The sequence below is a fragment of the Oryx dammah genome, unplaced genomic scaffold (assembly GCF_014754425.2).
Source record: "Oryx dammah isolate SB20612 unplaced genomic scaffold, SCBI_Odam_1.1 HiC_scaffold_10, whole genome shotgun sequence".
Lineage (NCBI taxonomy): Eukaryota > Metazoa > Chordata > Mammalia > Artiodactyla > Bovidae > Oryx > Oryx dammah.
In genome coordinates, this window is record NW_024070194.1 from 28052405 (window position 1) to 28069880 (window position 17476).

A 17476-nucleotide genomic window follows, 5' to 3' on the forward strand; every position below is an offset into this window, starting at 1 on the left:
TGACCTCTGTGATGAAAGAGAAGCAGCCCAGCCTAATCAGGGCTCCCAGGGCCTTCCACCTGAGGACTTCCTCTCCCCGCATCTCCCAGGAAATTGAGTGCAGGTCCTGGTCCCAGACCTCCGACCCTCAGCTGCGCGTCCACCTCCCAGAGAGGTGCTGGCACATGGCTCCCCGGAACATGGCCAGCCTAGAGACCAGAGAGCAGGGAAGACTAGCAGGTTAAGGAACAGGATTCCCTGTTGCCTGCATCATCCCTCTCTTACCTGCTTATGCAAATTGCAGCCACAGGCTCCAGCCTCACAGAAGCCTCCTCTCTCAGCATTAAGGGTCCGGGGTTGCACTGCCCATCAAGGGCGGTGGAATGTGTGGGGCACCTTCCCCAGAAGGAGCTGCCCAGGGTAGTGAGAGCCCACTATCACCTCTGGGGGGAGGGAGCCCACCCTGCACCCCTTGATTAAGAAGCGTCCTTGTGGACATCAGGGTTACCTTGCCTGGTGGACAGGTCCCACAGGGAGCTAGCTTGAACATTTTCTAATAAATTTAGCTTTTATTGAATCGGGTGGACTTGTGCTTATGCTATTCTCTCGAAAGTGGGGCGGGGGGCTTCGCTAATAGCCCAGTGGTAAAGAATCCGCCTATCAATGCAGAAGACACAGGTTCGATCTCTGGCCCATGAAGATCCCACATGCCACGGAGCTGCTAAGCCCAGGTGCCATAACTACTGAGCCTGTGCTCTAGAGCCAGGGAGCCACAACTCCTGAGCCCCTGTGCCCCAACTACTGAAGCTGGCGTGCACCCTAGAGCCTGTACTCCCCGAGAAGAGAAGTCTCTGCAACGAGAAACTCGTGCACCACAACTGGAGAGTACCCCCCACTTGCCACATCTAGAGAAAACCCTGCAAAGCAACGAAAACCCAGCACAGCCAAAAGTAAATAAATAACTTTTTAGTGGGGGAAATTTATGGCTCTGAGGCACAGCAGCCTGGGACCCGACAACTCCGTGCAATGACTGTGGGGTGTCAGGCTTCATCTGTGACCCCATCTTTGAAGGGTGGGGTGACTGGGCGCTCTTAAGAAACACACTGTGGTCTGGGAGTTTTTAAGCCACTTCCAGATCCGCGTCATCCCCTGAGGGCAGAGGCCTCTGGGGAGCCATCTTCTCTGGAGGACAGTGGAGCTCACTGCACTTTACTGAAGGGCTGGGCACCCATGTGTGATGACCTGGGCTTGTGTCCCAGGCCCTGCTCCCTGTCCACCTGCTCCAGGCACAGCCAAGAGCCCCAGGACTCAGACTGGCTCATGGTGGGACCCTCACCTGCACTCCCATCACCGGGAGAGGTGAATATTCTCCACTTACCCACTGCTAACCAGTTGACACCCTCCTCAATCCAGAATGGCCAAGAAGGAGTTTCTACACTGGAGACAGAACCTGGGTTGTTTGTATTCCCTGCTCACTTCTGAGTGTTCTCTGAGTCACCTATTTGCTTGCACTCGGCTCTTCATAGTTCTGTGTTCCTACCAGTGAGTGGTTGGATAACAGGAAAATATAACCAATTATAAGTTTTTGCATATAGATCGGAGGAGGAGCGTATGACTATCGTCCTCCCCTAACACTTTTCTCTCTCTCATTTTTTTTTCCTTTTTGAAAAAAAAGGAAAGAAAAAAGAAGTGATAATTTAAAACCTGCCCCAGGATAGCTTTGCATTATTCATCTTTCACTTGTGAACGATGATGGGAGGGAAATGACCCAGCTTCTTCCTGATGTCGGCGAGTCCCTGAAGACCTCACCAGGGAGTCGCTCTCAATTACGCTGATAATCAGACTCAGAGGACAACCTCGCTGAAAGGAGCTCAGAGCTGGGCGGGTGCAGGGCTGCGGGAACTTAAGAAAATGAGACAGTGTGCCCGGTGAGGAGCTGGGGAGAAAGCCACCTTGGGGACATTGGCACAAGGGTCACTGCTGGGCTCCAGGTTTGGGCTCAGTGCAGGGAGAGGGTAGAAAGTGATGATTTTGATGGGGGGCATCGTGCAGCTTGTCTGTGGACTTGGGGCTGTGGCCTTCCCTTGCGTCCCTTTCTCTCCTGAGCTTGTTGAAGTGTGTTCCTGAGTGTGAGGGTGCATCCCTTTATCGCTGGACAGAGGATGCTACACCTGAGATTGGTCCAGAAACCCTGCCAAGAGAGAAGCACTGAGCCCAGAGACAAGGTGACCTGGAAGGATCTTAGACCCTGTCCTGGGCACCCCAGACCCCCAAGAGCCACAGGCAGAGCGGGGCGCACACCCCTCCCGGGGGACCAGCCCAAGCAGCCACACAAACACTGGGTGTTTTCTTTACAGGGTGCATGTCTGTTGAGGATGTGACCCTGTAGTTCACCTGTATCGCTTAGGAGTGAGACCACCTAACCTCCCCGGACTGTGACCTGAGACAGACGCTCCCCACCTCTGGCCCACAGCCCAGCTGCCCCCAGAGCTCGTCTGGCCTCTGGAGAGGGAAAGAGGCCCAGGGGAAGTAAAAGACTCACTCAGGGTCCAGGCCTGGTGCAAGGACACCCCCCACTCCACCCCCGCTAGGGAAGCTCCTCTGGGCAGCTCACCGTTTCAGAGCCGCCTCAGCAGAAGAATCCAGTGCTGAGCCCGATCGATTAAGGCTCAGTGGGAGAGGCCATCTCAAAGGAGAGACGCTTTGTAAATAAGAGCCGATTAAGGAGCAGGCAGACTCAGGGCTTCACAAACGAACGTCCAGTCTCTGCATCGTCTGTGCCTGGGAGCCATGGTCCCCACCCTCATCTGCCCTCTTGGGGAAAGGCATACCTGTGGGCAGGACAGCCCTGGCCCCTCCAGGTGTCCCTGTAGAAGCCCACCTGCCACCCCATCCCAGGGTCAGGGCTCCAAGGAGTCCCCAGAGCCAGCAGCCACCCAGACTCACAGGACAGAGGTGCAGGGGGTGACGTACAGAATTCAGGGAAACCGCGTCAGGATTCAAATGCCACCCCCTGCTGCATACCATCCCCACAGCTGCCAACTCTGCGGGCAGGTGGGCTGGATCGAGGGTCCAACCAGACCACCAGGCAATTTCCTCAGTGCTCACCGTTCTGCAGACCTGCAGGTACGAGTGTGGCCGAATCCAAGGCCAGCCCAGCAGTCAGGAATCTCCGCCTACCACTTACAAGGCCTCTGACTTGAGCTGAAGTATCTGTAAGGAACCAGTGATGTGGGTTTGGTCACCGGGTCAGGGCCAAGCTCTTGGTTCTGAGAAAGTTGTGATACCTTATATACAGAGAGAGAGACATACAGAGCACACACATATGTACACATGTACACATATACATACGTGTCCGTGTCCATACATGCATGTCCCTATATAGGCCTGGACATGAACACGCACACGTGTGGTTTTTAGTAACAGGAGCACAGAGGCCACATTCATGTCTCACCCGACATCCACCATTGTGGCTCAGAAGCACTGGTGACCTTGGCACATGGGGAAATGGGCCTGCTGTCATCTGCTCAGAGATGCTCTCCACAGCGGCCACAGCATTATTTCCCATCTGTGTGATTGTGCATCTGGGTTTGCGAGCCATGATCTGAGCGGCCTGAGGTCATTGCGGGTCCGTGGGCAATGGCTCGTCCATGTTGGTGTTGGCGTCCCTCCCCCAGAGGAGCGGGTGTGTCTTCCCATCCCGGCGAAGCTAGCTCAGGTCTGGCATTGATCTTCTCCAGATTTTGTTATTACATTTGTCTCACAGCTTTAAAATAGTAGCAAATATGTGCAATTTATTTAAACAACACTAGGGAAATTAACGCCATGGAGGCGCAGCCTCAGCAAAGGAGGATGAGGCAGGTTTTTTAAAGGAGAATAGAACAGCTCAATGAAAACCTTTCAGATCCTGAGTCTGAGATTCAGAGGCACGTGAGCCTCAGCAGGTGCCCAGGTAGACCTGTGTTCTCTGCACCGCACACAGGGAGACGTGCGGGGAGCCCAGATGTCCAGTCCTCGCCTCCCAGAGGTTGTACCTGTGGCTGGGACCCCTGCCCCGGCCCACCAACCCCCACCATCTTGCAAGGTGCATCTGGCTGATTCCAGCTGCTGCCCTCATGCTGACAAGCTCAGAACAAACACTGTCCCCCTCCTGTCTCCTGAGGCAGTTGCTGGGACAGGTGACCCTCATTTCCTGAGGGGCAAGGTCTTACGTCTATGAAGGGTGACAGCCCCTGGTCCCCGGGAGGGCTCTGTAAACACACACCGCAGGCCCCACCCCAGAGGGCATGAGTCCAGGCTGGGATCTCACACTTTGCGTTTCTATCCTGCAAGCTGACCTGCGGGGAACTCAGAGATAAACCAATGTCTTTGGGCCTCTTAGATGGGAATGTCCCTGTCTAACCAACCCACTGCATGCTGACATGAGGACTCCTAGAGGGGATGTGACCTGATGAAGAGACCCCAGAAGTGAGGGTGGCATGCAGCCAGATGCTCCAACCTTGAGGCCTGACCCCTGGCGCTCAGATCCTGCCTCTGCCTAATGAGTTAAGTGGCCTTCAGAAGTGACTTGGCCTCTCTGGGTCCCCTGGTAGAGAAGGGATGACCTTCCTGTGGCCTTGAAGGGAGGAAGGATACAGGCAGAGACAGTGGAGAATGTTCAGTGCCCATGAAGTTCCCGGGGCACATGGGGAGCAGTCATCTGCCTCCTGGCTGCCAGGGACTTCCCTAAGTGGCTCAGACGATAAAGAACCTGCCTGCAATGCAGAAGACCTGGGTTTAATCCCTGGCCCAGGAAGATTCCCATGAGGAGGGCATAGCAACCTACTCCAGTATTCTTGCCTGGGAGATCCTATGGACAGGGAAGCCTGGTGGGCTACAGTCCACGGGGTCAAAAAGAGTCAGACACAACTGAACCACTAACACTTTCACTTTCTGGCTGCCAGGGAAAGGGCAACGTGCAGCTAGGACCAACCTGAAAGCTGTTCTGTGATGCTCATCAAGGAGCCTAGAGACAACCCCGCCCATCATCATGAGAGACGCAGGGTTGGTCACAAGGCTGGGAGGATGTCAGGTTTCCATAGAAATCAAGGCCTTGGGATGCACACACCTAGCACGGATCCTTCTGATGAAGGTGGGATGCAACCTAGGGAACCTTTTGGTTTTTAACTGCCGCAGACTCTTAAATGCAGGAATTCAACACGGAAGACAGCTGGGCCCCTGGTAGGGAAAGTCCCAGTGGGGGTCTCAGTGGAATACGGTTAGCCTAGATAGGTTTTTCCGCTGATGTAGCATTAGGTTTTGCCTACAAAGGTCTGTACAGCCAAAGCTATGGTTTTCCAGTAGTTGTGTATGGATGTGAGAGCTGGACAATAAAAAAGGCTGAATTAATGCCTTCGAACTGTGGTGCTGGAGAAGACTCTTCAGAGTCTTGGACAGCAAGGAGATCAAATCAGTCAATCCTGAAGGAAATCAACCCTGAATATTCATTGGAAGAACTGATGCTGAAGCTTAAATATGAATCCTTTGGCCACCTGATGCAAAGAGCCAACTCACTGGAAAAGATCCTGATGCTGGGAAAGATTGAGGGCCTGAGCAGAAGGGGATGACAGAGGATGAGGTAGCTGGATGGCAACACCAACTCAATGGACATGAGTTTGAGCAAGCTCCGGGAGATAGTGAAGGACAAGGAAGCCTGGTGTGCTGCAGTTCACTGGGTCGCAGAGTTGGACACGACTGAGCAACTAAACTACAACAGAAAAATCAACATTAGGTTTGGGCATTCAGGAAGGATACAAGTTGTTGTTTTTTTTAATCAGTTAGTTTTGTCTGCGTGTGTCTAACATTTCTATGCAACTTTTTTGCAAAAGGGAGTGGGAGAGGTTCTCTGTCCACAGCGGACAATACCAAGACCAGCGGGTTCTCACTGGGTCCAGAGCTCAGTTGAGGGTGGAGACGATGCCGTGACTGGAGAAGGGCCATGTAGGGCCAGGTGCCTCCAGCCAGGCTTGGGCTATCCTGGTCTAAGGTCTGTCTCCGTACCATGAGTTCCCGTGTGCTCCTGGCTCTGAAGCTTGGAGTAAAATGAACATCAACAGTGGAAAGTGCAGAAGCAGCCACACGGGGCACCGTGAGTAAACCTGGAGGCCACACAGGTGTAGGCGCCACATGTACACAGGAGTTCTTATTTATAGAATTTCATGCACATTATAACATCCCGAAATACAGAAAGGTAAAAAAAATAAAGTAAAATAAAACTCACTGGTGACTAGAGAAGACCAGGGTTCACATTTCTGTGTTTTCTCCCAGCCTTTTCTCTACCCTTTGAAAAATCATGGGACTCATATCGCCTATAACTTTGGCACCGTTTCTTCATTTACTATTATCATATGGAATTTCTTCATGTATTCAGAGTAACTTCTAATGACATGTAATATCCCAAAATATGAATGCAGTGCAATGCCTTTAACTACTATTTACTACTATCATAATTCCAGAATTTTTTCCTGGTATTTTTACTCTTTTATATATACACATTATTATAAAGACAACTACAATGAACATCTTTATTTGTAGGGTTTTGTCCACACAGTTTCACTGGGACAGGTTTCAGCTCTGGAGTTATGGGGTCAAGAGCGAGGACCTTTTCTGAGGTCCTTGAAAGTCGCTGGCTAAACACTGGTCCCAGCAGTGATGAGGTCCATGACTTCAGAGCAGCCGACATCCAGACCCACTGGTTCCCATCAGGCATGGGCTCTTATCAGTCTAATTTCCATAGCAACTCTCTGAATTCAGTACTGTTATACCATCCCTACTTTATAAAAGAAGCAGCTGAAGCTTAGAGAGATTGAGGGCCTTGCCCCATGTCCACAAATCTTTGGACGAGGATCTCTGTGACACCAAATCCCACATCCTCAGCCATCACCCCCTGCTGACGCACAGCATACAGTTCAGTGCAAAGGATTAGCTTTGTTTACTCCTGCCACTCTGATGGGTGAGGAAGACACACTGCTTTAGTTTGGTTTGATAACTGGAAGATGTGAACATTTTTCATGAGTTTATCAATCCTTTGTATTTATTTTGCTGTAATTATCTATTCGTGGTCTTTTTCCTGTTATAATAAAGTTCCATTTTTATTGATTTATAAGAACTCTTTATATAGTGAGGTTATTAACTCGTCATATTTGTTGTAAATTCATCCATAAATAAGGGTTTTAAATTAGAATGTATGAGTACTTTCCTTTGTCATTTTTTCCCCATTGTTTTCCTCTTTAAAAGCCCTGATCTACTTGTTAAATAGTCAGCTGTATTTTCTTTACCCCCACTCAATCTTTAGTCCATTTCTTTGTACACACGAGAGGTTTGGTAGAATTTTTTCCCCCTAGTATATATCCACACATACACACTTTTCCCAACACCATCCAGTCTTTTCCTGGATCTAGATTCCAGGGGTTTCCCTGGTGGCTCAGATGGTAAAGAATCAGCGTGCAATACAGGAGACCAGAGTTCAATCCCGGGTCAGAAAGATCCCCTGGAGAAGGAAATGGCAACCCACTCCATTATTCTTGCCTGGAGACTCCTATGGACAGAGGAGCCTAGCAGCCTATAGTCCATGGGTTTGCAAAGAGTCTAACACGACTTAGTGATTAAATCACAAACACACACACACACACACACACACACAGATTCTAAGTGATGCCTTTTCCTCTGCAACACCTAACCAGGCTCCTCTGCCTCTTTTCTCCCTTTCTGCAGAAAGGAAAGAAGAACACAGTCCTGGACCCTGTCCAGCCTCCAAAAGACACACTGCTGCCATGGCCACAGCGCCAGAGCTCCAATGGGCTGAGAAGGCAGAAACGGGACTGGGTCATCCCACCCATCAACGTGCCAGAGAACTCGCGCGGGCCCTTCCCGCAGCAGCTGGTGAGGGTGAGTGGAGAGCCTCCAGCCGAGGGGGCTGCTCTCAGCTTTAGTCTGGGCTTCTCCTCCCAGGATGTCGAGAATTGAGCCTGGTAGGCATGTTCCCGGAGCCTGGGATGGCTCTGCCCTGGGTGTCCAAGAAGATCAAGATTTTGCCTTTTCAGTAACAAGATCAGTATTGCACAGAACAGAAAAAAGTCATAAGGGTGGTCGCATCCTCCAGGGTGGACAGGCCTGCTCGCTTTGAGTCCTCTCTCTCCGGTCACTGTCAAATGACGACTCTGGTGCTTGGGAGGAGATGGGACAGGAACTTGGTTCATGGCCCTTGACCTCTGACATCTTCCTTTGATCTGTGTGTTCATACTTCTTCCCCATTATGACTAAGATGCTAAATGGAGAATGATGGCTTCTCTGTGCTGACAGTGACCTTGGTGAAGTCAGAGGGCCTGAGAATGAGCCTGGGATGCCAGGGGGCAGTTCTGTATCTCTTCCCTTGGTGTCATCTTCTCCTGACAGCCACCATGAGGTTGCTTTTCCTGAAGGAGGGAAAGACTCATTTCACAAATTCATGTTTCAATAATTAAGGCCATCAACTAGCATTTTCTTCTTCCCTTTGAATGAAAATTGCAACCCAATATGAGCAATAATTTGATAAAATGCTAGTGAGAATTCCAGTAGACAATGCCATCCATGGAGAGTGCCTTGCCCCACTCTGTTATTAAGCCGTCATCTTCATTCCTTGGCCTGATTTGTCTGTTTTGTTTCCTATTCTGTTTGATGCAGAAAGGGAGGGTGGTGTTTAATATGCAGAGATGAAGCCTCAAACTTTGCAGGGACCCCAGGTCAGACGCCCCACCACACACACATCACAGCCACAGTGACGTGTCATGAACATCATTCTGCCTTCTCCACATGTGATGCTGGGACTTAAGAAGTACATAGTTTGGTGTTCATCCCCGTTATTCACCAGAACTCCTAAAGCCTGTGCAGTTTCCTAAAAGATAAGAGTGAAAAAGATGTCTGCAGACATTCATAGCAAACCCTGTCTAGCACATCTGAGTTTATGCACAAGGGGACTTTTGGAAAGCAGGGGACCCTCGTCACCAGGCGGACCAACCCTGAGACCAGAGGGCTGGTACTTGTACTTCTGTCCTACCTCCAGGATGGAAAGGGGACTGGAGGTTGAACCAATGGCCATGATTTAATCAATCATGCTGACGTGATGAAGCCTCCATAAAAACCAAAAAGGATGGGGTTCAGAGAGCCTCGGGGGTGAGCACATGGAGATCTGGGGTGCCCTTTCCCCGCCTCACCCCACACCCCTCTTCCATCCGATTGTTCCCAAGTCACAGCCTTTACAATAAACTGACAAGCCAGTGAGTGCACATTTCTGAATTCTGTGAGCTGCTCTAGCATGTTAATCCAACCCGAACCCGAAGAGGAATTGTTGGAATCTCAGATTTACGGCCAGCCAGGCAGAAGCACTGCTGGAATATTCTACTGCCCTGGTTCCCAGTCTCCCAGGTTACGCTAGTATCACCTGACGCATGGACATCCCCTCCTCTGCCTCACAGGCTGCACATAGGCCTGTGAAAGGGGAGGAGACTTCCACGGGCAGAGCCTTGTGTTGCGAGGGTCCCCAGGACCTGCTAGGTCCATTGGTCCTGCTGTGTCTGTCCTCTGCTGGATGATGGAGGAAAAGACACAGGTGTGCTTTCCTCCTGACCCCCTCCAGGGTCCCAGGGACAGAGAAGTTGTGGCTGGTGACGGCAGGGGGAGGGCTGGCTTCCCCCCACTGGCAGGGGCTCACCACCCCACTGGCCCGCGGGCATGTTGATGGGGACACATCTTCTCACAAGCCACAGTGATGTCTACATGCTCCAATGGGGGAAAACACGCCCCCTCCCAAGTTAACACAAAGTTTGCACGTGGGGCAGGCAAGCAACAGCAGGCAGAGGCTGTCAGATCCTTGTAGACGCAAGCTCCGATGGCGGACCTTGCTGGCGACCGGCGAGGTGTCCGGCGTCAGGTGAGCAGAGCTGCACATTCCACATGCTGGAATCCAGTGGTCACAGTTCAGAGTCACTGGGGGCAAGCTCTCCTGGTTTCCAGTCTGAAGCGTTGCTGTGGTTTGGAGGGAGTGTGTCCTCTGCTCCTCAGATGTCTAATGTGTCTGCAGCCCTTGGAGGGAGGCTACCTCCAAGTCGATGTCTGCTCCGACGCAGACTGCAGGAAGAGAGGGTGGCTTAGGGTGAGCTGATGCTATGACAAACTTTCCCACAATTTCAGAAATGTAACTCAATACTTGCTTATTTCTTACTCCTGGAACGGTCACTTGAGGGTGGTCACTCAGAGCTCCAGAGCGAGGGGCACAGGACGGCTGGGCCTGGACTTGGCAAATGCCAATTGGGCCAGATTCCCATTGGCCAAACTGCAGGGGAACTGGGGTACACAGCCCAGCCCAGGAGGAGAGCTATGTGGGGAAGCACTGGGCGCTGACCCAGCAGGTTTCCCCAAGATGAGAATGGTGCATGTCTTTTCCTCTCTAAGGGTCCCTCTGCTCTAAGGAGAGGGTGGCGGAGGTGAGCGATGGGACCTGACTTACTGCCCTTCTCTGAGCTGGTCTGTCTTTACTCTGCTGTCCTGCTGTTTGTCCTCCATACTGCTCCGACATCATGCTCATTATTTACTCATCTAAGGACAGGCCTCCTGAAGGCCAGGCCTGCCTGCATCTCTAGTGCTGTGAACAGTAGGCACTGCCTGTGTTGAATGAATGCATGAGTGAGCAATCGAAGCCACCCCAGTGGTGAAACACTGTCCTGGGCGCCCACGGTGGCCGAGACACAGGGCATCTGGGGGATCTTGGCACTGTTGTCCTGGCTCCTCCAGGGTCAGACTGCTTCCACTGGAGTCAGGCGTCCAAGTTGAGCTGATCCTTTTGGGGAGATGAATCTTCAGCAGATGGAAAATAGAGTCTCTGTTACGGTTTCTGTACAGTATTTGTGTTTTCCTAATGGACTCCAAAAGGCTTTCCTGGTGGCTCAGATGGTAAAGAATCCACTTGCAATGCAGGAGACCCAGGTTCAACCTCTGGATCGGGAAGATCCCCTTGGGAAGGAAATCACAATCCACTCCAGTATTCTTGACTAGGAAATCCCGTGGACAGAGGAGTCTGGCAGGCTACAGTCCATAGGGTCTTAAAGAGTCAGACACAACTAAGTAACTAACACACACACAATGAATTTTAAGTCATTACTGGAGAACTCAGCCCAGAAACTCATGCATACAAATGCACTCACGTGCTCACTGTCTGCCTTCTCCTGCCCTCTGTGCCTCTCTCCTCCCCCGTTTCCTCCTTAACTCTTAAGTAGCACAGACAAGGGTTTGGGGTGCTTTTCTGACCCATTTCTGTCTACAGGAAATCGGTGAGTTTGCTGTCAGTGTTTTTTCGGGGGGGGAGGGGTGCTCCTGAAAGAAGCCCCCAGTCATAGTGAGCGTGAATACAGCTTGATGGGAGTGGGAAGCCGGCTGCAGACCATAGAGGTGCAGCTGGGATCAGCTGCAATTCTGTGCTCATTAAGGCATTTCATTCTGATAAAATATGTTAAATGAAAAAGTGGGAGGGAGAGGAGCAAGCAGAATGTTCTTCCCAAAAAACCTCCGTTAATTACAGGCTTTTTCCTTGGAAAGGATATCATGTTTCTTCACAAGCCTTCCTTCTGCTGCGAGAGGAGAAGAGATAATAGGTAGGCAGAGGGGAGTCCTGGGCCAGGAGAGGGTTGCTGTGACTGGCGGGGCTGCCGGGAGCTGTGATGGCCATGGCGAGGCATGGAACAACTCAGGGGCTGTGCCCACCGAAATTAAATCACAAGCTAAATTAAGTGGTGAGTGAGGAGATGCAGCCACTTCACGGAGATCCCATTCGGAAGATCCAGGCTGTGCTTCCTCTCAGAAGGAAGGAGGAAGCAGTTCACAGCCATTAAGCCAACCCCCTAGGAAGCTGCACAGAGGCTCTTCATTATCCAGGATCATGGAAAACGCAGGAGAAGGCCCCCTGGCAAAGGGTAACAGGCGACCTTCCTGCTCCTGAATTCCAGTTCTGTCTGGGCTCTGGATTGAACAGTTTGGGGCCACCTATGGGTGCCAGGCACCGTGCAGGCTGGAAAGTCAGAAGAGAGAAAATACACAGCCCTTTTGTGGCCTCAAAAAGCAGCAGGCATCCATTTCCCACTTGTCATCCAGAGTTTGGTCCCTTTACTACCTCGGTTAGGACTCCTTCACATGTAGATTAGAGGAGGGTTTTGAAAAGACACTCGCTTTTCTAGCGTGTATGTTATGTTTGACTTCTGGCAAGATTCAGAATGAGGGTAAAATCAAACTTTTAGAAAGAGGACACATTTCTTAGCTGAGTCTAATAAAAATTCAGAACTGGTTAACTTGAGAGGTTGTCCAGGGCAACCGTAGGAGTCGGCTCAAGATGACGAGGAGGCAGGCAATGCTCTTGGGAGACAAGTCCTTTAATTTTGGAAGTTGGCATTTTAATAGACAACGAGTCATCCAAACCTATCCTTGGAGCCCTTGCCCAAGAGCCGGCCTGGAGAGGGAGCTCTGAATAGAAGGCTCCAGAAGGAAGTCCTTACATAATTGCTCTGTGTGCAAGACGGCAACGTGGAGAAGATGAGCCAGAGACTCACCTAGAGTAGGGAGAGCAAGAACTGGGCTGCAGGTGGCTTGGGAAGGGTCATAAAAACCAGCCCCTCGACATCAAGTAACCCAAATGAGCTTCAACCAACTGAAGTCAAAGGTTTTCTTCACATGTTCTTGACAGTTTAGTTCCCATTTTGTGCATATGGACCATACAGCCTCAGGTCCACCCACAAATGTTTACAGACCTTTGTATAAACAGAGGATGACCTGGGGTTCCCTGGGGAACAAGGGCTCAGGAGCCAGCTGTGGGATGAAAAGTGCCCTGGGCCTGGGTCTGCATCATGAGATGTATGACAGGGAAATGGAAGATAACCCCAGATCTGCCCAGGATAGACTCTCCATAAATGTTCATCAGATGTATGAATACACGTGTTATCCTATACATGTATGAGTTCTGTGTTATCCTACAAAACATTTGCTGGTGGCCTAGCAATGTAATTGTCACTGCGCCTACCTCAGAACCTGGTACTCTGAAGGCATCTATCCATTCATGAATGATGGATGTGGTCATTATGCACCTTCTTGTGGAAGCCAGGTTATCTCTCAAAGCACAGTGGGCATGTCTTGTCCCCCTCCCATCATTTCCCTGTCGTCACCAGGAGAAAACCTAACCCCCAAGCACATCCTATGGGACCCCATGATCTGACTCTGCCCTTCATGCACCAAACTCCCACCATGCTGGGCCACACACAGCTTTCAGATCTGATCACATCCTTGGTTGCCTGGAGTCCTGTGTTTTCCCTGTGTTTTAGCCACCCTAACCTGCCTACTTCCTCTGTTCTCTGAGAATGCTCCACGTCTCAGGACTAACACAGGCCCTTACCCATTGTCTGCCTATGTGGCAGAGTTTTTGACAGTTTTTTTTCAGTAATTATCAATCTGTCTCCCCAGTAAACACAGAGGTCCTTGAGAGATAGTTCACCTGTCAAACACAACAATGGGAACAGAACAGATGTCATTAAGTACTTACTGAGTGAATGAATGATTCAACTATTGTGCCCAGATCTAGTAGCTTTTCATGATCATTATGGAGATTGTTGGGTTAGATAAACAATACTTGGAAATGATGAAACCGGAAGTTTTGTTTCTGGCAGTGCAGCAGTAGTGTATATCAGACGAATACTCCTCAAATAACAGTTGTAAACTTTGGGGAAATTTTTTTGCTAAAAACTATTTGAAGTTGCTTGAGAATGGTCAATAGTAGGCAGAAACTGTTGGGGACTCCACCCTTGAAAAGAAAACAGAATTGAGTGTGACCTGTGTTTGTGTGTCTTTAAGAGCACCCCCAATCTGTCCTTGCATCAAAATGTAGCTAGATCTCACCCAGAAAACCAATCTTACTGGCCAGAGGAGTTGGAAGATGGGATTTAGAACTGACAAAGCAGCTAGAATGTGAGGGGGTAAATCCTGTAAATACTCATAAATTCTGTCCAGTTCCTCAGCTGCCCCTTGAACTTTACATGCACACAGAAGATTCCAAAGAATCCAGAGAAAAGCAACACCTAGATGATTGAAAGAATCAAGAAGAGACTTACCAGGCAAGGTAAACAGATTTAAATTTCAGTCCAGCCAAGTTAACACTCTTTAGAAAAAGACAGCAGAGCCAGCTTCTCTACAGTGTATCATCTACAATGATTACAATGACCAGAATACAAACAAAAATTACTAGACATGCCAATAAAGGAAAGGTGACCGATAATTAGGCAAAAACTGCTCATAGAATCTAACCCAGATATTGGAATTAACAACGGGGACTTTAAAATATCTCTCACAAATATACTTCAAGGACTTAAAGGAAAATATGGTCAGAATGAATGAATACATTGAGAATCACAACAGAAAAATGGAAACTCCAAAACTACAACCAAATGGAAATGGTGAAACTGGAAAGCATGAAATCTCTAATGAAAAACTTACTGGATGGGCTTACAAAGTAGATTGTAGAGGGCAGAAGAAAGGTCAGTGCATCAATCAGTAAAAACTATTCAATCTGAAGAATGGCAGGAGAGAGAGTATTGAAATGCACAGAGTTTTGATAGGACAAGATCAAGTGGCCTAATGTGTGTAACTGGAATCCCAAAGTAAGAGAAGAGAGGTGATAAAATAAGAAAAATGCCTGAAATGTCCCCAAATTTGGTGGAGAGACAAACTTACAGATCTGATAAATTCAGTGAATCTTGAGTAGGATAAAAACAAACAAAGCCATACCTTAATTACTGTCAAACTGCTGAAATTCTAAAACTAGAGAGAAAAATGTTGAAAAAGAGGAAAAATGAAGCACAACAAGGACCACAATGAGAGCAAGGGCTGGATTCTCTTTAGGAGTGATGGAGGTCTCCGGGCAATGATGTTTTCAAATTGCTAAATGAAAATAAACTGTCAACCAAGAATCCTATATCCAGAAAAAACATATCCCTCAAAATTTAAGGTTAAATAAAGGCATTTCTGATAAACAAACTTAAGGAACTCCTTACCAGCGAGCCCACATTAAGCAGCAAATGATGTCCTTTAGGCTAAAAAGAAATGACACCTGTTGGAAATTCAGATCTACAGGAAGAAATGGAGAACACAGGAAAAAGTAAATGTGTGGGTTGACATAATACAGTATTGTAAAGTAAAAAAAATAAAAATAAAATTTTAAGACTATTTTTCCTCTTATTTAAAAAGGCAGCTGACTATTTAAAGCAAACATATAGCAGTATATTGTGGGTTTATAATTTCTATAGTTATAACAAATATGACAATAACAGGATCTGCTGGAAAGACAACTAATGTGGCCCGAGCTCTAGACCCAGCCTTGCTTGTCAGGGTGATTGTCTGACGCACAAGCGGTGTAACTGGAACTTGCCCCTGTGGCTATGCAACTTCTACAGGTGCACAAGACCCTCCTCTGAGTGCGCAGGGCCCTCTGCCAGGTGGATGTTGCCCTCTGAGCTCAGTGTACCTCCCTTTCAAGGAGTCACGTGGGAGCAGGTTCTGGGCAGAGGTGGCTGCTTTCTAAGAGGCAGAGCCTTCAGATGCTCCAATTCCTAACCTCTGTAGTGGGTCTTTCTGGCCTATTCATCAAAGCCAGAAATGCATTATCGGTGAGTGAAGTGGATTCTCTCAGCCTCTGGGAAGAAACAGAGCAGAGCTGCTCTGGGATTTTGCTCGTGTCTGAATTTCCGTTGCAGATAGATCTGAAGAGATTGCGGAAGTGTCACCTCTGCCTCCACCACACTTCCCACGGTTTCAAGGGTCACTGAAATGGAAGGAGCTGCAGCAGAAGGAGCTGGAATGAAAGGAGTTGAAATGATTGAAGAAGAGAATCCACTGCGCATCTGCTTGTCCCCACCAGGAGACGCACCTCCACCCTCCACAAGAACATGTTCAAGTATTGGGAGTGACAGTTTCAGAGAAATAGCAGGACTCCTTTCCTGCTGAGGCGGGGCAGCACGAGTGCCCAGCACCTGCAATGCGGGGTCCTCCGTCTGCTCAGCCCTGGGGGGGAGGGTCAGCACCGTCAGCCCCCAGGTCAGTTCTGAAAGCACAGCCCCCACCAAATGTGCCTTTGGGGCTCTTTCAAGGCAGCCTCCAGGCCTCCCTGTAATTACTTGAGGGGAGCATGCATTACCCTCACAAAAGCCAGAGGGACCTGAAGAAAGCATTGTTGAATGCCTCTGCATCATGGGTTCTGTGATTTAATCAATCGTGCAGAAGACACGTGCAAGTCCCTTTGTATTTACGGCTCCCTCATCTGAGTAGAGAATGTTCCCTTTCTTGAATTGCTTTAATGGCTATATTTATGCAGCTGAAAGTTCCTTAAGAAATGAAAGTAAAATCAAATTTCTGTAAATGCTCAGATAATTTATTGGAGAATATTCAATTAGAATATATTAATATTTTAGGTTTCCACCATTAATTTAATATTCAGAAATGTAATTTAGTCATAGAATCTCTGGATCACCCTGGGTGGATGGGGTTTAGGACGTGGACTCTGAGCACCTGCTGAGAATGGTCCTAGGGCCTCCCCCTCCCCAACCGTTTCCCACCAGCCAGGGTTCTGCCGTGGCCCCCAGGCCTCGTGTCTACAGACCAGATGTCCACAAGTATGGACATGACCCACATGTATGGTTGGGCCTTACTGTGGACACCAGGGAAAAGCCCGGGGCAGGGCTCATCAGAGCTCAGAAGATTCCAGAACTCGGGGAACAGTGGCCAGTAATTGAGGGAAGAGGTGGCTATGTGGGTGAAGCCTGCTTCTCCCCACACACACACTCTCCCCCCACCAACCCATGTGGGCAGGACTAGTTCATTGTTCTTTTTACTCCTAAGTCACCTCCAGGACTATGTGGACATTACCAGGGAAACTGACTTCTGACCCTCATTCCCACACTGATGAGTGGAGTCGGGGGGCTGCTGCAGGGTGGGTGGCCTGCAGATAAGCTTGAGGATGTAGAGACTTGAGGGTACCTCGGAGAAGGGCTGTCAGCCATCCTTTCCTGGAAGGGGTGCCCTTCATTCTGCTGTGTGACCTCCTTTTTTGTATGAAATGATGACAGGTCACAATGAAGATTAAGCCTGGACATGCACGCGGAGCATCCCCTCTGCTGTTCTTGGCACAGAGGACACGCAAAGACATGATGAGACAGAGCCCAGCCACCCAGGGTCTAATGTTCAGGGAGAGGGAGAAGCAAACTGCTGATTATGTATTGGGGACCAGGAGATGTGGGGTGCGAGGCAGCACAAGGCAGACCCAAGAGCCTTCCCTGGTATGAGAGCGAATACAGGGGCAGATGAACCAGGGTGATACCAAGAGGAAGAGCATTCTAGACAGAGGGGACATCAAGTATAAAAGCTCAGTCTTGAAGGAAGAGCCAGGAGGTCAGATTGG

General features: G+C 49.4%; 1 protein-coding gene across 1 annotated transcript in view; it reads left to right on the forward strand.

Moving 5' to 3' along the window:
* Positions 1–17476, forward strand: part of CDH4 (cadherin 4) — a 129659-nt gene that overhangs the window by 14831 nt on the left and 97352 nt on the right. Inside the window, exon 3 of the mRNA XM_040248713.1 lies at positions 7732–7905. Coding sequence (XP_040104647.1) covers positions 7732–7905 — 174 coding nt within the window. The remainder of the gene's footprint in view (positions 1–7731; positions 7906–17476) is intronic.